The following is a 21,657-nucleotide window of genomic DNA, read 5'->3' as shown; positions in this document are numbered from 1 at the left end:
AGCACAGTACCTGGCACACAGCAGAGGCTAAATAAATATTTGCAGTTGCTTTCTAAAAGATTTTTACTAGTAGAAACAAAGGAGAAAGAGTAAAAAGGCTACACACCCTTTCCCTTCTCCTTTTTTTGCCACTCAGACCCTGTAAGGAAAGACAAAGTCACAAAACAGCATGGTCCAGTGGGAAGAACACAGGGTTTGGAACTGGAAGACCTAAACTTAAATCCTTGCTCTGTCACTTACTAGTTGTGCAACTCTGGGCAAGCCACCACCTTTTCCAGTTTCAAATTCCTTATCAGTATTCTATCTCAGAAGGTTATGAGGATCAAATGATTTATGCAAAATATTTGAAAATGATTCATAATCTATATGGTGAGGCAACAGGCAACTGCAGCCCAATGAAGAAAAGTCTTAAAAATGAAAGGTCCTAGATTTAGAATCCCAGGCTCAAAAGGGAGGGACCCTGGCCATGAGCTACTGGTATCTGACTTCTAACGTCCCTCAAAAAGAATTCATTCTCAAACAGGTTGGAAAAGATATATCAGAATCACCTGGGGGGACTAAGCACATATTTTGAAAATGGGCCCCAAGAAAATCTGACACTAGTCTTCTCAAACCTGGCTCTGCATCAGAAACATTTGGAGAGCTTGTTGAGAACAAGAAACTTGGTCCAATTTCCAAAACAACAGTAGGCCTAGGGTATAGGAAATTATACTTTTAACAAATGCCTTACAATTCTGATGCAGACCCAGGTCTTGAGTAAGATTTGTCCACACATAAAAGCAAAACCAAACTCTCTACTCATTCCTAGGGATTTCCGTCCCAGGACCTTACGGAGTGGAGAAGGGACGAAGGTGGTGGACTGATAAGGAGCACAGTAACTAGAAGTCAGGGGCTCCAGGCAAGGAGGTGGAATGGGAAATGAACTGGCAGTGGGATGGGAGGCGTCAACATGTAGCTTTGCCCTTCTCTTCATCCTCCCCCCTGCAGCACCGTCCTGGGGTGAGGGGTTGTCCCAGGTAGCACTGGCAGAGGGGGAGGAGGAGAGAGATGCCCAGCTGTAGCAATGGGGAGAAAGGACCTTCCTGGGGTCCTCGGTCTCTAGGTGGCTGCCCACAGGAAGCTCCACCTAAGTTGGGGACTGCCTGGACTATACTGACTGCCATACACGGGCAGGCAAGCACACTATCTTCTGTGGGGAAACTACCTTTGGAATTTAAAGTTTCAAGGGCTTTGCCCTTGAAATGTTTACCTTCGAAGACATTTTCTTTGTATATGGTGGCCAATTTAAAGATGAATTAAGCTCTTGAGATGAATTACTATTCCACATTCCAATCTCTACATCCTCTTCCTCTTCCCAGCCAGTGGGGCGATTTCCAGGCAGGGGCATATCATCACCACACCAGCCGTCTTGCATAGATTTTGGCCCTGATTGTGGATTTGTGACAAAAAGAAACATGTTATAGTTAAACAATTCTTTCTGGAGGATGAGCACTCATTAATAGGGCAGAGCTGGGGGACAACCTAAAAACCCTCTTTTATTTCCCTTCCCAGGTTTGCATGGCAAAAATGTATGTTATATACATAGCTAAAAGCTAAACAAGAATTTATTTTTAGTAAAATTTTCAATAAAACACTTTTCATGCTTTTACAAATCAAAGAGTTCCTAAACATGGGACATTGGTGGCATTCATGTTCGTATTTGCTTAGGGCCATGAGGATGCATGGAATTTTTAAAAATTCATCTTAATACATATTTTTAAGGAGAATGGCTCAAAAGTACAGCATGCAGGTCAGAAGCAGAAAGTATCTCATCACTATACTTGGTCTTTGGAATCCCTACAAGAATAGTAACAATGTCTATCTGAATATTAAGGGTCCTTCCTGAACTCTGTTCATTTTCTGTGTAGTATTTAGGGACTTGTCTGGTACCTGAGCTAGACCGCTTGGGTATGTGTTCCCATGACTATCGTACTCAGCCTCTTGTGCTGGATAGCGTGAAAGTTGCTTGACAATTACGATACTATGTGGATACATTATCAACGTCAAAAACGTTATCCAATTACTTAATTACAGACAATGAGATCACCACTGCTGCCAAAGGGAAACCAGGAATTATCAGTAACTTACCAGGTTTGCTTAACGTTTGTGGACCAACAGAGCTGGAACCCCACGTGGATGTGCTGGATGCCGCAGCAATGGGTTCGCCCCAGCTAGGCCCACTGTCTACGGGTTTACCCCAGGCTGAAGTACCATTATCCACAGTTGTGGCTGGAGCTGAAGTCTCCCCCCAGGGCTCACCCCAGCCTTTAGAAAGTGTGGGAAAAGAAGTCATCAGCAGGTTGAAGGGGTAATAAGGAATACTTAGGGAACAAAAGAAGATCTTCACATTTGTGTATTAAATAATGATGCTGTGATGGGCAAAAAGGATGGCCTCTGTTTTATGTAAAGAAGACAAATAATTTTCTATTATTATAATCTAACTATAATTTTTTTCACCTCTTCTTTCAGAATTGCCCTCGAGGTACACAGCAGATTCTTTTGAATGATCTTAATTATGGCAAGTCATCCTCTTTTGAGGATGAATTTAATTCCTAGAAAAGCCAAGTCATTCTGAGTCAAACCTAGTGAAGTAAAGCAGATGATCAAGCTGGGTAACAGTATGTGTATAAAACTTTTACTCTAAGTACAACCTTTCAACATCACTGTTCTGGAAAGTGTAATTTAATATAAGACTAACGATAGGTAGGCATCCTACTTGTATATGATGGACAATGTTTCTTAGAATTTATTAGGCTGTCCAAAGTCAACCATAATTAACAAAGGCAAAGTCAAGCCATATATACATTATTTTAAAAAAACCACAACAGCCTTCCCCTTAGATACATACACATTTCTTGTAAGAATTAAATCTAAATTAATAATACTCAGAAAAAAGAATTAGGCGCTGAAACGTTAGTTCAGGAAAACACTTCTGTCTCTGCATCCAACAGGATTATTATTCAATGAAACCTCCATGAAAGAGACAGCACATCTCAATGACAACTAATGAAAAATGTCAATGTCACACACACGCGGTATTAAACATGCCTACTTAAATAAATCCCATCCACAACCAATTACAGTATCTATTATTTTTAGAGGACTGAACTTTTAGATACTTGTTCTATTTCTGGGGATAGTCAAATAATAAAACCAAAATGTAACAGCTCAACTCAGAAGAACTGAGATGAGTAAAGTGTACAGTATCCCACTTGACATCCCTTTTCCAATTCTGCTTTCTATAACTTTCCGACAGAGAACGGAGTATGTGGGATTCAAGGCCAATACTATCAAAGGCAGAGCCGTTTCCTGACAGTAACACCTTCCCCATAATCTTCTTCCCTACAAACTTCTGGATTAGAGTTTAAAAAAAAAAAGGAAAAAAAGGTTTGTGTGCACATCCAAAAACAGTAAATTTGAAACAAGGCTCCTGCTCCTGTGAGTACTATGAAAAACAATCAAGACTCCAGAAAACGAGAACTTACCGGAGCCACTGCTTGCCTCTTTGTTTGAGATGGCACCTGCAGACGGTAGCAACTGGTGTACCTGTGCTTGCTGGTCTGAGCGGCTGCTGCCATTTGGGACATTTTTGTTCCACATGTTCACATTTTTGTAGTTGTATTTGCTGGGATCTCCCCAAGCTGAAGTCCCGTCGTCAATCTCCATTTTGCGACGTATGGATTCTGGGGATGGCTCCTCCCAGCCTGTGGGTTCTTCCTCTTTCGCTGGGGCTGGCATAGGTCCTCCCAGCCAGCCTGTACCAGGAGGTTTGCCTGTTGCTGGCGGGATGCCCCAAGATCCAACAATGTCTTGTTGCTTGTTCCAGTCTGGAGAACTGACTGGCTTTGATGAATCTCCCCAACCTAGAGACTGATTAGACTTTGGAGGGTCTCCCCATCCCTGGGAAGGACTCGGTTTAGAAGATTCGTCCCAGCCTGATGAATTATTTGGATTAATGTTATTTCCCCATGTAAAAGAACTAGTTTTACCGAGTTCGTTCCAACCAGAAACAGACCTATCACTGTCACTACCTCCTGAGCTAGACTTCTTGTTAGCCTCACCCCAATGGTTACTCCTTGAAGTTTCTCCCCAGTTATCACTGGCAGAGACGGACCACCCTTGGTTTGACTTTTGCCCATCACCCCATCCCTGTTTGCTCTTTTGCGAATCATTCCATGTGGACTTCTCTTCTTTGCAGCTCCCCCACTGATTGCTCTTGACCATTCCTGTAGCAGCAGAGTCATCTTCCCATCCCCCCTGGCAGCTTGAGCCTTTGGAATCTCCCCACCTCAGAGCAGGTTTGGGATCTCCCCACCCCGATACAGATGAGGTATCATTACTACTAGGGCTAGTCTTATCTACACATGCCCCTGAGTTAAAAGTCTGTGTTGCAGAGCTTCCCCAGGCCTCTGTCCCGTTGTCAGTCTTTCTCTCCCCTCTAGGTGATGTTTCGGTATCCCAGGCAGTATTCTGCTTGATGGGAGTCTGTCCCCAGCCAGAGTTGGACAGGACGCGTGGATCTAGGTCCGTTCTGCTCACGATGCTTTGGAGTAGCGCGTGCTGATCCGCCTTCCTTCTGTCTCTGCTCTGACTCTCCCCCGTCCCTTTCTCCTCGAGGCGTCCAGTGCTTTCCGTGCTACCTTCACTCTCCACTGCACCTCCCGTTTTGGCCCACACGCTGCTTTGCTCACTTGTCTGAGATGTGGCAGAACCCTGATCCTCTTCCTCAGTAGGTTTCCATCCGTTTGTAAACTTCTTAGCGTTGCCGTTTGCACTGTCGTTGGAATGCTGATTGCTAGGCAGTTTGTTCCATTCCACGCTGGGTATATTAGTGCCAGTGTTTTGTGCAGGAGTTCCCCATCCTCTTCGACTTCCTCCAGAATTTGCACCATTCCCCCAGGATGCACTCTGGGAGTTCACCGCTCCAGACTCCCACACGCCGCCTCCTTTATTTGTGTTAACTTGAAAGTTAGTGCCCACAGGCCCGTTTATGCCAGGCTGCATTAGAGTTGCGTTCACAGTGTCACCATTGGCTTGGCCATTAGGGCTTGAACATTTGTCTCCAGAGTAATTAGAACCATAGGCACCCCATGTAGTACCGTAAGAGCCTCCACTTTTTGACTCTCCATTGCTAAGGTGAGAAAGGGAAGTGCCGTTTACAACCGAGGGAGCCTGTATCTGAGTATGATTCATTGTGCTCACACGCCAGGCCCCTGTATTACTAGGCAGTTCATTATTCTGTACTGAACCGGAGTTTGGTAAACTAGAGGTCATAAAGTTAGTAGTGTTATTTGGTCCAGTCATTTCAGTGGTAATATTTTGAGGTTGACCACTGAATGAAACCTTCTGTGTACCACTTACTTCAGATTCACAAGTTTCCTGAAGGCTTCCCCAGGTACCATGGGTGGAAGCACCACCCACTTTAGAGTTAATACTCTGATTGTTAGGCATCTGGCCTAAGGTACTGCACTGAATATTGATGCCAGAACTACCACTCCCTACAGGCCCTTTTAGGGCAAGTCCGTTGTTCTCTAATACTGGCCAGGCACCATGGTTGCTAGCTGAATTCAAAGTGCTTGGATTTAACCCTCCATTTGATGAAGAACTTACAGTGCCCCAAGCATTCATTCTATTGTTGCTACTTTCTGATTTGCTTTCAGGAGCATCCACAGACACCTGACATGTGCTTATTATGGCTCCATGGGAAAAGCCCCACGGCCCAGTACTGCTTCCATGGCCCACATTATTGCTGCTGCTACCAACCACAAACTTGTTTTGGGATCCAAGTCCAGTGCTGTTCCGAAGGCCGTCGTTTTCACCGCCTGCGCTCCCTGAAGCCATGATAGTGACGTGTCGCTCTGATTCAGAACTGGAGGCAGAATCAGCATCCATACATTCTGAAACCAACTCCGGATCACTGCCAGGGACCGAGGGCCATGCTTCTTTTTCAGGGGAGTCGTTCACAACAGCATTCTTACAGTTTGTACTAGAGTCACTTGTAGAAGACACAGGTCCCCGCTCTGAATTTTCATAATGGGATCCTGAAGTATTGTGGTTTATATCTAGAATAAAGAAGAAACACAAAAATGTATCAAGTGTTTGAAAAAAAGATGGATATATTATAAATGTGTATAGCTCCTCAACAAAATATAACACTTGGCAATATAATTACAAGGGCACTGGTTACATCCCAGCCACCAACTTTCCATAGTCAATAATTAATTCCACCTAGGCAGGGAATTTTGCTGCTTTGTTCATTTATGTTATTCCAAGAGCATACAGCAGTACCTGGAACATAATAGCTCCTCAATATATATGTGAATGAATGAATGAACATATCAGCAAATAAAGAATTTGGAGTCAGGAAAGACAAGGTAGAAATGATTTATTAGGATGATGGAGCAACCTCGGCTTGGGAGGCCCAACCTCAGGAAGGAAGGCACTGGGATGCAAATGGGAAATGACCAGTGGACAGGCCAAACTTGGTGAAATGTACGAGGAATATATTAGGAATCCTTTTCTATCCACATGTTTTTAGAATAGCTATTTCACACAACTGTTTTGGGTACTATAACAAGTTTATAAGAATTATAAAGACTTCTCCATTATATTTGCATTTCATTAGTGTTCAAATTCAATCTGAAAAATACAGCACACAAGTAGAAATACTGCCTTCATAAAAATGTGTTCAGAGCCATGTTTATTAGAAGACAACAGAAAACGGTTGATACACTAAAGAACAAAGTTACGATTAAAAATTCAACTGCTGACATCGAAGACATTAATGACTAGTCATATAATCCTATAAACTTAGACTTACTGCTATGTATTATCATCTAGTTATTTTACTGCCTATAATATTTTCCCAAATGCATCACTCTCATTCAGTTTAAAAATCTGGTTAAGTTAGAAATCTTCAGACATAAGATGTGGGCATTTAAGACTGTCTTCAGGGGGTTGTTCCTATTGTAGTTCTTTACCACATATTTAGTGTTTCTAAGTAATACATATGCTTAAGTCATGTCCCAGACAGTAGGTGCTATAAGCCCAGAAAGTAAAATATCACTCATTGTGATGGTATAGTGAGGTGAAAGTCACTCAATCATGTCTGACTCTTTGCAACCCCATGGACTGTAACCCTGCCAGGCTCCTTTGTCCAAGGACTTCTCCAGGCCAAAATACTGGAGTGGGTAGTCGTTCCCTTCTCCAGGGGATCTTCCCAACCCAGGGGACAAATCCAGGCCTTTCACATTGCAGGTGGATTCTTTACTGTCTGAGGACCCAGGAAAGCCCACGAGGGTATTGCTGATATGGAAAATCAGATTCAACATGCATCACTATTTCTCAAAGCACAATTGCTAAGCAGCAAAAGGTGAACAGCTAGAAAGAGTAGCAAAAAAAAAAAAGGGCGGGGGGACTAAACAGAGACCGAAAATGTATACATAACTCATCAAACATATATTTTTTCTCAGAAGTTCTCTAAGTGCTTCTGACTTCCACTAATTAAAAATTACTTGGCAGTTCGAAGCTTCCAAGGAAAGCTTTTCATCTTTCAGTGTCCCTGAGGAGGATTTTTCTCAGGAAATAAAGCACACAAAAACATCAGTCTCACTAACAGACCAGTGCCTGCACTGCAGGTGATACCATTCAGCACGCTGGAGCACATGCTTTATGTGGAATGCTGTCACTGAATCCTTGAAACAAGGAGTAGGCATTACCTTCACTTTACAGATGAAGAAATGGAGGCTCAAGGGCTGTAGAAAATAAGGTGAGAAAATCAGAATTCATCCTAAAGTAAAAAAGCGGGGTGGCTCAGAACATAACTGGAACTCTAGAGACACCCAGACTGGAGTCTGGACTCTGTGTAGTAGCTGCATGACCAAACTAGTAAGATGGGAACACACACAGTACATACGGACTTCTTTACTTGGCTGTTAGTTAACCTAGTTTGATACGCAAAGTATGCAGCTCACTGCTGACGTCAAACAACTGCTCTATGAAGGGCAGTTTGGTGCAGTGACGCAGAGCACAACTCTCGAAGCCAGCCTGCTTGGGTTTAAAAGTCGCTCTGTTATTTACCAGCTGTGTGACTACCAGTAAGACCCTCAAAACTTCCTGTGCCTTGGATTCTTCATCTATAAAGTGAGAACGGTAACAGTAGCTACCTCACACAGTTGTAAGGACTCAATGATGGCTAATTAAAACTGCTCTGAACTGTATCTGATTCAGATACAAATGAGGGCCAATATTTTTTTCACTGATTAATGTGTATCAATGATTATCATAATTTTCAGTCCTATCTCCAAAGCTCTTCATTCCACCATACCTCTCTCATAAAGAGCAAAATTAGAAACCATCCGACAACGTATTTACTTTAAATTTCTACTTAGATATCTCAAAAAGGTTGTTAACTCCACGGGGGCCTCCTCTCAAAGGAAAAAAACAAGCCTGCTTCTTTTCCAGTTTTCTTCATCTTGGTAAGCTTCCTAAAACCTAAGATTTACCCTTGATTCTTTCCTGTGGACAGCTAATCCAGAACATCAGCAAGTCCCAAATCTTCCACTTTTATCCAAACCTAAAACAATCAAGCCATGGTCTGTAACAAAAGTATTCTGATCTAAGTATTTGCGTGTGTGTGCATTCGTGCGTGTGTCTTGCCACTTCCCATTCAACAGGAATTAGAAAACAAGACTGAGAAAGACAGACAAAACTACCCAAGTTGAAAACAAAGGAATGGACCTGGGATTTAACACTGAAACATAATCAGCATTCCCCTAACAATAGGGAAAAGACAGGAATCTGTCATCAAAACAACTACTCAACTTTGTGCTAGAAGCACAAACTGATGAAATATGACCCCCAAATGAGGTTAAGATAGTAGAAAAGAAACAAAAAGGGTTAACATGTAAAAAGCCAGTTTTCCTATGCACCAAGAATAATCAACAAGAAAATGGGATGGAAAAGGATCCTAATTATAGAAACCACAAAAAGTATTAAGGAAGCTTTGAAATAAATTTAACAAAAATATTCGATTAAATTTTATTGCAGGTCATAGCAGATAACCTGATTAAGTATAAACTCGCTCCTCAATAGGAAGATATAACAATGTTCCTTCTGAGTTTAATTTAATTACAAAAAATTACTAACAAGCGTCCGTAATTTGATTAGAGATATAAAAGTTTTTAAACTCACATAAGACAAATAAGCAGATTTAAAAACTTTTATCATGCACTAGTTAAATAGCACTGTCCTATCAGAGTATGTAAGAACAGAAAAATTAATCCAGAAATGGACCCAAGTATATTATCTAAGGTTATATGCCAAAGGTTAGCATTTTAAATCACCTAAAGAAAAGGAATATTCAATACTTATAAAGATTTCTTAAATGAGATGACCTATCAAAAGTAAATCCAAATGATTCAAGTGTTAAAGATGGAACCATGAATTTGTGAATGAGAATTCTGTATACATAAAAGCAGAGAAACCATTAAAAAAAAACAAAACAAAAAACTTGGTTACTTACAAGAAAGGTAAGGTTGTTTTCTTTTTTTTTTAATGTCTGAATACATCAAAAGCAAAACGTCCCAGAAAACAGCAGAATACACTTTGCAAACCAATTCTATTATCTTTAATGGTAGTGAAACTTTCTCACAATCTGGCCATAACCTAGTTTGGAGGGGGTTATGGTCCACACCTGCCTTGTGCTGTGTATGCCCATGTATTTTAGGAAAATAAGAGATGCCTTCAGTAATTATTAGCTGAAACTCCATTTTTAATCTGGAACATAACTTGATATTTTTCCAAAAACACAAATTAAGAGGCGACCTCAAAAAACTGCATTTACCAACCATAGGTCACAAAGACCACTTTTTGTTATGAAAAACACTTCAGCTTAGATAGAAAAATCTGAGTGTGTGTGGGGCGAGGGGATGGGGGGTCGGGGGTGGTAAGGGGGAGTGGGGTGGACAGACATTAGCCTGAATACAGTTATAAAAAATGCAGGACTCCTCAGCGATCACAACTAAAACATTTCAGAGTCAGAGACTACTTCAGAATTGAAAGAAGTCAAATAATACACTTCCCTCACACACAAGGAGGCCAGAATCCATCATTACAAATGATCTGGAAGATAAACATACAGCAACATTAGTAAGTAGAAGATGACAGTCACGCGTCCCCAGGAAATTGTGAGGAACAGTGAGACTGTAAACCCCTGTACTGGTGGGAAGAAAGTGGACGGTTCAATTTCACAGTGTAACACAAAATACAAAATTTAAACCAAGATTTGGAAGGCTGCATTTAACTGAGAAAAAAACATTTGAAATCTAAAATCAGCACCCTACTCTCATACAAAATGATGACAGGAAGACTGAGGGCAGCTCTAGTACTATACCACAAAAAGAATATTAAAAAAAAAAAAGGATATGCAAAACCTAGAAAAATAGTATAGATGACCTTAACTTGCAAAACAGAAATAGAGACACAGACATAGAGAACAAACATATGAATACAAAGGGGAAGGGAGGCCTGGGATTGGCCTATGTATATTACACGTATAAAATAGATAACTAATGCTCTGTGGGGACCTAAATGGGAAGGAAATGCAAGGAAGAGGGGATATATATGTATACATGCGGCTGATTCACTTTGCTGTGCAGCAGAAGCTAACACATTGTAAACCAACCATATTCCAATTTTTTTAAAAGGGGGGTGGAGTGGGAGGGAATTCCAGGCAGTCCAGTGGTTAGGACTCTGCTTTCTCACTACCAAGGGTCCAAGTTCAATCCCTGGTTGGGGAATTGAGATCCCGCAAGCCAGGAGGCATGGCCAAAAGGAAAAAAAAAAAAAAGAATATAGCAGTGTATTACACAGCACCTATTCAGAAAGAAGATACATGGGGTAAAGCAAAGACTGGTGAGAATTCAAGGGAACTGCATAATTCATTCATGAAGAATTCAGAGTCAGGAAAATTCATACATTTTTCTAAGTTAAATATGTATCATGCAACAAATGAAATAGCCAAACATATGCTTTCTGCCTTAAAGACTTTCAATCTCACCAGAAAGAAAGGCCTTACAGCATTTCCAGGAAGTATGAAATGTTATCATTTGGAATATGAGAGAACTTTAGAGGCACAATTTCAAATAGCACTTGAGTGAGAAAGTGAAAAATGTTTTCCTTAGTTATTCTAATCTCTAGTCCAGGGGCTGGCAAAGGTTTTCTGCGAAGGTCCAATTAACAAATACTTTACGTTCTGCCAGCCAGAGAGTCTCTGTGGTGACTGCTCTACCGCAGTAGCTGGAAAGCAGCCATAGGTAACGTGTAAATGAATAGGTGTAGCAGCCTCCCATAAAAACAGTCTGAGAGCCTGGGTTAAAGATGGTTAAAGACAAAAGCAGTACCACAACCAGATGCAATGCAGGGATTTTGACTGGTTTCTGGTCTGAGAGATGGGGTGAGGATGGTGGGACACAGCTACAGAAGACACTCCCAGGGCTGTTGCTCTAGACTAGATGCTGCGTGTCTGAACTGAGTCAGTGGTGGCAGCAATGCAGAGGAGGGAGCAAAGCCAAGAGCTGTTCTGGACTTAAAGCCAGCTGGGCATGGTAAACCAGTGGCCTGTGAGACATGAAGAAGAGGGAGAGTGAAGCATGATTCTAAGATTTCTAGACGAGTGAGAGGATGAATGGGGGTGCCAACCTTTCGAGCAATGGGATCCAGAATGAAAAACCAGTATGTGGCAAGATAACTGAGTTCAATTTTGAACATGTTGAGTCTGAAGGGCCCAACATCAGCTGAAGACATCCAGAAGACATGAAACCTAAAACAGGGGAGAGAGATGAAACAAAGCCATGGGAGGGAATAAAGTCTGCAAACTGGTCAAAGGAAAATGAAAGAATGAAAGGGCTTTAAAAAGGAGAACGTGGTCAATGATTTTAAAAAAAAATGTAGATATCTATTAAGATAAAAATGGGTAAGTCTGGTTTTTTGGAGGTTTTTTGGTAAGTCTGCTTTTTAAACCACAATTAAAAATAAAAAAGTCTGGATTTGGCATTCAGATCAGTGACCTTAGCAAGAGCTATTTTAATCAAGTGAGCAGAAGCCAGATGACAGAGGACTGAAGCAATGTATTAGAGAGTCCAAGTATAGATTATTTTTTTAAGAACTCTAAAAGAAAGTAGAGAGAAATTCTACAATAATCCCAAGAGAATGGGAGTTCAAAGGAATTTCTTTTAAAGATTATAAAGACTTAAATATGTTTACAGACCATGGGACACGCTTAGAGCAAGAAGTCACAGGACAGCAAGGATGTACATTTACTGCACTAAAAAAAGACAGTTGAGCACAGGTAGACGGACAGTATTTTAACCTTTAAACATTTCTGGTAACCTTAATATTAACAGTTTTTCATTAAAAGAGCCCCAATTTTTAGTAATTCACCATTATACTTCACATTTCTTTAAGTTTCTTAAAAAGTAAGAAAGAAAGAAACACAGGAAAATCTATAGCATTAATACAAAAAAACACTCACATACCCATCACCTTAGGAAATATACTATTAACATAATGAAAACTCCTGTGTACTTTCTCTTGATTATATCTCATTTCTCCCACAGTAGGTAACTGAGTAGTAACCAAACAAAATGCTATATTTGATTTCATTCATATGTAAGGCATAATGTTGTTTTGCAAGCTTTATATTTTATATAAATGGCATGTATGTGTGCTAAACTGCATCTTACTGTAAACTAAAACACATTCTTGGTACCATCTGCAAAATTCTGAATACAAACTACGTATCACAGGATACTGCTGAAAATATCCCTCTTTCACTTAAGGGTGACTGTGGTGTCACAGTTGTATAGAAGACTACCCTATTCTTTAAAAAATTGTCTGCAGAAGTAATAAAGGTGAAGTGCAGTGAAACTTAAGGCACATGTGTGCATGTGTATGTACATATAATGTACTAACAACAGCTGGGTTTGAGTGGAGGGTACATGGGTGTTTATTGATATATTTAATTTTTCTGAATGTGTCATGTCAGCTGATGATAAAATGTGACCTGGGACACTCTGGCCCACAAGAACAACACTGCCAGCCCTGGTAAAGCACATTAGTCCCCCCAGATTCAAGGGTTATTTGGGGAGTAGTAGGGTCTTACACCTTTAGGCTTTAAGAAATCACCGCTAGAGAGTGACGACTGAAACCATCACTAAGTGTGCGTGGCCCAGCCACAAACTGGCAGACGAGCAGAGCTGTGTGGTTTGACCAGTGCAGGGCTCAAAAGAAACTTAAAATTAATACATTGACCACAGTTCCCGTGACTTCTTTTCATCCTTCACTCTACTTACCTGTAAGCCTATGAAGGATTTAGTTGTGTGACCTCTAATTTAGATTAGGCACTAGCCCTCCTCTTCACTGCAGTGAATAAATGAGAAATGCATTCCGTGAAGCCAAGGCAAGTGTATCCAGCACTCCTCATCTTTACTATGCAAACTTTTAAGTAAATTTCTGTGTGTTACTGTATGTATCAATTTAAATGTCAAATCTACTCCATCACCTCTCTCTGGTCAGAAAACTAAAAAGGTCAAATACAAATAGACAAAGACAGTTAAGGATGTGTTCCCACATTTCTGAACTACTTATAATTTCACAACACGCAATTATCAGGTTTCTGGGCTATCGTTCATGCTATTTATACTGTCCAGTACACTGCTCTTCATTGATCACTAGGCTATTTTCTAATCTGTAAAATGAAAATTAAACATGTTAAAACAGTGTGTGGGTCACAAGCATCCCATAAGGGTTAGTCACTATATTATTACTGTCACTATTGTTTATTATTAGCCCTTCAGGAGCCAGGACTGATCTAAGAAGTCCTCTCTAATAAACAGATACCAATGCTCCATTATGTTTCTATTATCATTTCTAGCAGCACCTACAAAAAATATTTTAACATAAATATGAAACTATGCTGGTAAAAGGGGATTCACAAATGTTTAAAAAAAGACAAAAGCACAAATCTGGTTCTCTTGAAGAATGCTTTGCTTGCATCTTCTGCATTCTGTTTGGGGATTTAATTCTAAATTTTAGTCAGATTGCTGTACCCGTCTTGTTTCCATCTTAGTCTCCACATTAACACTGTCCACCTTTGTGAACTTGTTTTAGAAACAGGCGGGATATATTTCCTTCTCAGCCCTCCTTTTCTGAAGACTTCTTCCTATGTCCACATCTTAGGCTTCTTTTCACCTGAATGTATATCCATAACACTTTTGGGTTTCTTGACCCATACCAATCTTTGAGAAAATTCGTGTACTCCCATTGTTTCCACTTCAAAAACAGCTTTGCTCTTTCATGTCCCCAACTGAAAAAAGCATATTCAACATGTATTTCCTAAAGTTACTATGCCACTTTGCTGTTTGTTAAATATGCCACCATTGCTTAGCCTGCAGTAGGTACTCAGGAATTTGCTGCATAAATCATCTCTCCGAAGTCTTAACCACAATGACGCTGATGACTCAATACAACTGCTTCCAACCTGATTTCTTAGAGGAACTTCAAATCAAATTATTAATTGCTTGGCATCAGATGTAACATGTCTCAACCACTCTTCCTCCTGAAAAGCACAGGTCCTTCTAGGAAAGTCTCAGGGATGATAATTCATTCAGTGCCTAAATATCTGACCCTAAACTAGCTGCTTTAACATGTCACATAGCACAATCCTCAAGGCAACCTTATAGACTGTGCGCTACACTTCACAGATTAGCAAAGGCGGTCTGATAAGTCATTTGGCCAAGCTTACACAGTGGTATATGTATGTAGCGGTAAGTATTAACTCAGGCTGATGATTTAAGTTTGTATCCTTTCCAATAACTTGCTTCTCTAATTACCTATGCCAGAAAATCACACATGTGTCCTCTGCCTCCTCACCTACCACATCCAGTAGGCTGCCAAAGCACCACATGGGTGCTACGTGCACAGCTTTGGAGTCAGACAGATCTCAGTGTGAGTGCCGGCTCTGCTACTTATTAGCTGTGAAATACTGGATGATAAAGTACAGAGCAGTTCCTGCTATGGAAGAGAGCACAGAGGCAGAAAGTGAGCAACTCTACCTGGGACAGTTAGGAAAGGCTACTCAGATGAGACTCGGACACACGGAGCAATTAAGTGACCTGCTAAGGTCACATGCTGGTATACTGTGGAACCAGGACTTAAAAAACCAGGTCCATTTGGCTCCAGAGACTCGGGCTGCTTACTGCTCTGCTACTGCTTCCATGTGTGGGAACCTTGATTATCCTCAATTCTCTACATGGCTTGGGATAAAAGCATCGAAACAGTTCAATAAATGAATGGACAAACCAATCATCAGAACACAGGGAAATAAACTGGACTCTGAGAAGACTGTAATCACATACTGGACTTATTTTCTGTCTCACCATCATTAATGAGCTGAGAAAAGCCATTCTGAGATAATAACCAAATGCATGTGCTGCAAACAACTTTCATGGGTGGTGGTCTTTTTTTTACCGCGCGTGGTAACTGATCTCAAGTCATTCTTGTCTTGGTGCCTCAGTTTCCTCTACTGAAAAGCAGAGGTAAGAACAGCTGACACCTCACAGGGTTGTTGAGGATTAAATGCAGTTAATATGCACAACTGGTTAGCATGTAACTTTAGCTCTATAAGCCATTTACTAAAATGGGTTACGATCTGAAGGGAGAGTGATAGTTAACTTACAGGAAACATTTTAAGATTCCCCATTCACAAGTTCCTGCATAGAATTCTTACTTTACAACCCAGATACTGATGAATACAAATACATCACCAAATAGGCATGAATTTATAAACTTGCTACACTGCTAACGATGATAGTTGGAGTCTTGTAAGAAATGCCTTCTCTCACCTGACTGGTTTTTGCTGATCTGCACCTCTCCGTTATTTTGTGGCTGTTGATTTGTTAAAGCACTGCTTTCTGACTGGCTGCTTAACACTTTAACAGCAGATCCCAGGTTTGCTGCTATGACGGGAAAATGCTGACCCCTCTTTAGAAGCTGCTTATGTTCCTGGTGGCGAAATCGAGGTGGAACTTCCCGGGGATACCGAGGCAAGGCCTGTGGTGGCGGCTGCGGCTGCGGCGGCTGCTGCGGTTGCTGCTGCGGCTGCGGCTGTGGCTGCGGCTGCTGCTGATTGTTGGCTGTGGCTCGCTTGGCATTATTATTAGTGCTGGTTGCTGTGGAAGTGCCGTTATTAGAGTTGGCAGGCTGAGGCTGGCTTACACTGGGCTTTATCTGTTCTGGCACTAATCCCAACAAAAGAAAAGGGGTGGAAAAGATTAGCCAGTAAAGTGTACCTCCATTGCAAGCCATCTAAGCAAAAAGGCCCCAAGGAAAACAATCCTAAAGGAACAGGCTCTTTATGTGTGCAGGGGTATCTTCATTCACAGGCTCAAGTTTTCTTGGGAAGGATCACGGCCAAGCATCAGGTTTTTACTTCAGCTAACTACCTATCTGATAAAGGAATGGACAGCTATCAGCATTCCCTGTCTTGGATGACAGCTCAGCTCACCACCTCTCTCCCTTGTTATCTCTGATTAGAGAACAAGCACTGATCATACAACTCTCTAACTCACAGTAACTAAAAGAACAAAGATGACAAAGTTTTGGTAATCCCTAAAGAATCTTCAAGTCCTGTGTGACTGTTCTGAATTTACCTCATTCTTAATGTGTTTGATCCCTAGTTTTCATCTTTGAAAGACAACACAAGAGTAAGGGCAGAAAATAATCCTGCTAGTTCCCTTACAAAAAGACAGTTAACATTGTTTTTTGATATTAAAATGTAAAATCTGAATCAAATAAGAAAAATTCAGAAGAGGGACAAAATACAAAGATCATATGATGAAATCTGTGAGACTAACCTACAGAAATAATTTGAATATGCTTGCAAATTGGAGAAACAACAATCTGTCTACTATACAAACAGTTGGAAACTACAGTGAATTTCTGGACTCCTAAAAGAGATGAAGTAAGTCAACTGGTAGAAATACTCTAAGCCAGGGAAAATATACCAATCTCTAAAACTAGACAGAGAGAGGCAGCACGGTCTACGAACTGTCGGTGCCAGATGGACCCAGGTTTCAATCCCAGTGCTGCCTTTAAAGAACTCTGTGTCCCTGGACAAGCTGTGTAAACCCGAGCCCGTGGTCTCCTCTGTGAAGCAGCGTCACACCTATCCTCACAGAGCTATCCCAAGGTTGAGAATGTTAATAATGTTTACAGAGCACCAAACATACGGCCAGGCAGCATACCCTGGTTTTACTGTGCTTTGCTTTATCCCACTTCGAAGATACTGCATGCTTGTATGAAAAGTGTGTGGCAACCCTGCATCAAGCAAGTCTCTTGGCAGCATTTTTTTTCCAACAGCATCTGCTCACTTTGTCAGTCTGTTTCACCCTGTGGTCGTTCTCACAGTATTTCCAACTTTTTCATTATTTTATTTGTTATGATGAACTAAGATCAGTGATCTTCGATGTTACTGCTGCAAAAATATTGGGACCCGCAATGGCTCAGCTAATGATTAGCACTTTTAAAGCAATAAATTATTTTTAAATTAAGGTATGTACACTTTTTAGAGATATAATACTACTAAATATCTTAGACTACAGGACAGAGTAAGCATAACTTTTAGATGCACTAGGAAACCAAAAAATTTGTGACTTGCTTTATTGCAATATTTACTTTATCACAGTGGCTTGGAACCAAATCTGCAATAAAATGCCTATACCTAGTGTCTACTTTTTAATGACTGGCACAATACTACTTTATATTTTTGTAGCAATTTAATCAGCTTTGCAGATGCCACTGTCAAATAAACAGTGATTCATCTCCATGTGATTGGTGAGGACACTGAGAAAACTTCAAGAATTAAGAGCAACAGGCCTAAAACTAAAACAGCCTCACCACTCACGAGCTAGGTTATTTCTGTATCTTTTTCCTTGTCTATGATATAGACAGTGTTGGTCGAATACCTAGCATAATGTAAACACTCAGTAAACAGAAGCCATTACTGCAGCCCAAATAAAAGAAAGATTCATCAAATGCCTACAATGTATATGATTCTGTGATAAAGTACTGGTTACCTAAACTGTTTCCAAGTCATTCAACTTCCTCTTACAAGCCCTCAGATCTACAGCTGCCTCTCATTCAATGGTCTAGCCTCACTATTGTCTTCTTTCTCTGAACAGCTGGAGGATTTAGTTTATATTACTGATACTTACACTAATATATGATCTTGACCTCTTATTTTTTAAAAATCTGACTTTGACTTTTCTAAAGTAATACAAAAAAACTGTAGTTCAGGAGGAATTCCTTAGATTACAAATATTCCAACTATTGCTTCAAAGTCCATCTATTCTTGATGACTGAAAAGCCTCTTATTAACAATTTGGGCCCAGTGTATTCTAAGTCTAATTACTTGATGTATGAAAATTCTGTCCTACTAGACAAGTTAATGCTCTTAGAATATTAACAATAATGTATATTCCTTTGTCGTGAGGAAAATAAGGAACTAGAATATTCTAAAATATATCTGAAACCAAGAGGATCAAATATATATTAATTCTGATATTATAAGGCACATAAACTCTTAAATCCGCTTTTACATGCTGAGTATTGAGCTCAGTATGGTGTCTGGCAATTGAATGTAACCTGAAAGTTTTAGTTACCCACTGCTAAAAAGTAAGTTTGTCCACCACTTTATTCCTAAAAGGAAAAGACTGTGACAACAATTTAATACCCAAACAAGATGTTATTTATGTGAGATAGCAACAGGTAAGTATTCTTTAATACATTCAAGAAAGTAGAAGATAACTTACATGAAGACATGTACAAGAACCCTAACGCTACTGCAGAAGTGAGTAGGAGTTCAGAAGCAGTATTACACTGGTCACCCAGCAACCCCACACTTACCTCAAAAATTCAAAGAACTCCTGTATTTTTCATCAATAAAGTGCCATAGAGAAAAAGAGGCTGAAATGATAGATAGTAGTCTCTAGGGTCAGAAAACTTCAGTGACGCCAACAAAAAACATTGAGACGTAACTACTGATTATAAAACTAAATAATCTGAAGTAAAATCTCAGATGTAAACATGGGATGTCTCAGTAAAGAATAAAGGAGCTAACAGTGCATGTAGGTGTGCCAGGGTATGGGTGGAGCTGCTGGATAACAGAAATAAATATGAGTGATTTTTGGCTACTGTCTACGTGTAAAGTTTAGATTAATTATGTCAGTAAATATGTAAACCATCAGAGGAGGGAAAAATGACAAAACCATTCAATAGACACAGAAAATGCAATAAAGAGAATTATTTTAAAATTGTGCTTAACATGAAATACAAAATGAAATGCCAAGCAGAAGCCTCAAAATATCTGTAATCACAATAAAAATGTGAATGGTTAAATTAACTAGTTAATAAAGATATAAAAAGGGTTAAGAAAAGAAAAAATAAACTTAAGGAATACACTTTGCAAAAATCACTCCTGAAACAAAACAATTCAGGAAAACCGGTGGAAAAAAGTACAGAGACAGATACACTAACAATAAGTGCTAACAAAATTTAGATGAAAGCAGACTTTAAAAATTCAAAGGGAAAGCATTATAAAGATTTTGCATATTGATAAAGAAACCAACTAAAAAGAAATAACCAGCTAAGAACCTTTATATATCAAATCTTAATATCAAAACATGTAAACCAAGTGGAGACAGAAAAGAAAAACTGGGGAAATAAAAGGCAAAGCCATGCACCTTGAAATCAGGTTAACATCTTTTTTGACAATTACTCATGAAATAGGAAGTACATACACATACCATTCAGCACTAAAGAAAATATCAATGAATTACAAAAAGTAGGAATAATACAGATGATACTTCTGGACTACAATGTAATCACACTAGAAAAACCAGCAACTAAAACTGCCTTATTCAAATAAATCTTGAGTTGAAGAGGAAATAAAAATCATGAGCTATCAAAAAAAAAATCATGAAAATAATACACACAATAAATTTTAAGACATGACTAAACCAGGGAATGAGAATGTGAAGAAAAAAACTAAAGTTAAAAATCCAACAAAAAGAAGAGGTAAGAAATCAGTAAAGATAAAAACAGAAACCAAAGACTTTAAATATGAATCAATAAGCAAATAAAGATTTAAATATATGACACAAATATTTTTAAAAGACTATAAACAATATATGCTATAATTTTACATTTTGATCTGAAATATTTTACACTGTTGACTCAGTAAGTTTTTTGAAATGCAAAACAGTAAACCAATAAATCCAAGGCATGATTCTATGAAAAAAGTAAACAATCAGTTAACCTAATTTTTTAAAAATGTAAAAAATGAGATGATTTCTAAAATTAAGATATTTCTTTAGGCTCAACTTATAAATAATTAGAAAAACTGGAGGAGGGAATTATTTAGCACAAGATTCCAGAAGAGGCAGAAAAAATAGACTAATTAGCACAAAAGAAATGAAATTATTAAATCATCCATCAGGATCAGATAGTTTGATCAAAACTACCATGCATACTTCATTTTTTAAAAAGCTAGCACGCTGTTACAAAGCATATCTCTAAATCAAAAGCTATTCAAATTATTATGGGGCACAGCATAAGATCGAATACCAACACTAACACTAATACATCAGACAAAATTTTAGTAATCCCAAACAATGGGGGAAATAAAAGAAGAAATATAAATAGTACTGGGGGAAAAACACATAACTTCATATATAGAGAGACTGTAAAGACAAGATACTATGTGTAATATACACCAATAAAACAGAAAACCCAACTAATGGCTTGGCAAACCTTTTCTGTAGAGGGCCAGATAGTAAACATTTTAGGCTTTCCAGGCCATACAGTCTCTGTTACAACTACTCAACTCGCTGCTGTAGCACAAAAAACAGCTACAGACAGCATGTAAATGAATGGATATGATTGTGTTCCAACAAAACTTCACATAAAGAAGCAGGCAGTGGGCCAGATTTGGCCTGCAGGATATAGTTTTCCAGCCTCTGCTCTACAAAGTGTAGTTTCCCAAAATGAGCTCACAGAGGAGTATTAGATCCTATTGTGTAATAACGGGAGAAGGCATTAAAAGACCCTCCAAGATCTGCCTCTAAAAAAGCACCTGGCCCAGATGAATTAACGGGGGGTGTGTGTGTAAATAAAGTCCTCAAGAAACATGTATCTGTCCTACATAAACTGTTACAGAACAAAGAAGTACAGGTTCAAAAGACTGACTGGATTCAAATTCTGGCTCTGAAACTTGGGAGCTACATGACCATGTGCAAGGTATCTATTCCCTTTGTACCTTTTCTTCATCTGTAAAATAAAGGTAAATATTAATACCTATACCTGTAGGGTTTTTGTGAGGCTTTAACACAATAATAGATGTAAAGAATTATTAATAAAAACTGTATCTGGCACATGATTAGTATGCAATAAACATTAGTGATTAGTATTACCATTTAGGTAAAAAAGGTAGATGAACTCCAGGTTTCTGGCCTGGAATTTGAGTACGGAGTGGTACCATTTACAAAGATATGAAATAGAGAA

General features: G+C 39.4%; 1 protein-coding gene across 7 annotated transcripts in view; it reads right to left on the bottom strand.

Annotated features, from left to right (window-relative positions):
• Positions 1-21,657, bottom strand: part of TNRC6A (trinucleotide repeat containing adaptor 6A) — a 216,217-nt gene that overhangs the window by 28,557 nt on the left and 166,003 nt on the right. For 3 of the 7 annotated variants that reach the window (XM_065924516.1, XM_065924519.1, XM_065924517.1), the window contains exons 5-9: positions 15,942-16,337; positions 3,525-6,101; positions 2,128-2,304; positions 1,250-1,425; positions 107-139 (exon numbers count right to left, since the gene is read on the bottom strand). In XM_065924516.1, the coding sequence (XP_065780588.1) occupies positions 107-139; positions 1,250-1,425; positions 2,128-2,304; positions 3,525-6,101; positions 15,942-16,337 (3,359 nt within the window). The remainder of the gene's footprint in view (positions 1-106; positions 140-1,249; positions 1,426-2,127; positions 2,305-3,524; positions 6,102-15,941; positions 16,338-21,657) is intronic. The other 4 variants (XM_065924520.1, XM_065924521.1, XM_065924522.1 and 1 more) reach the window with 2 other exon arrangements.

This window comes from Muntiacus reevesi, chromosome 2 (assembly GCF_963930625.1).
Source record: "Muntiacus reevesi chromosome 2, mMunRee1.1, whole genome shotgun sequence".
Classification (NCBI taxonomy): Eukaryota; Metazoa; Chordata; class Mammalia; order Artiodactyla; family Cervidae; genus Muntiacus; species Muntiacus reevesi.
The sequence above is the reverse complement of the archived record's forward strand: the minus strand, read 5'-3'. Positions and strand labels throughout refer to the sequence as shown.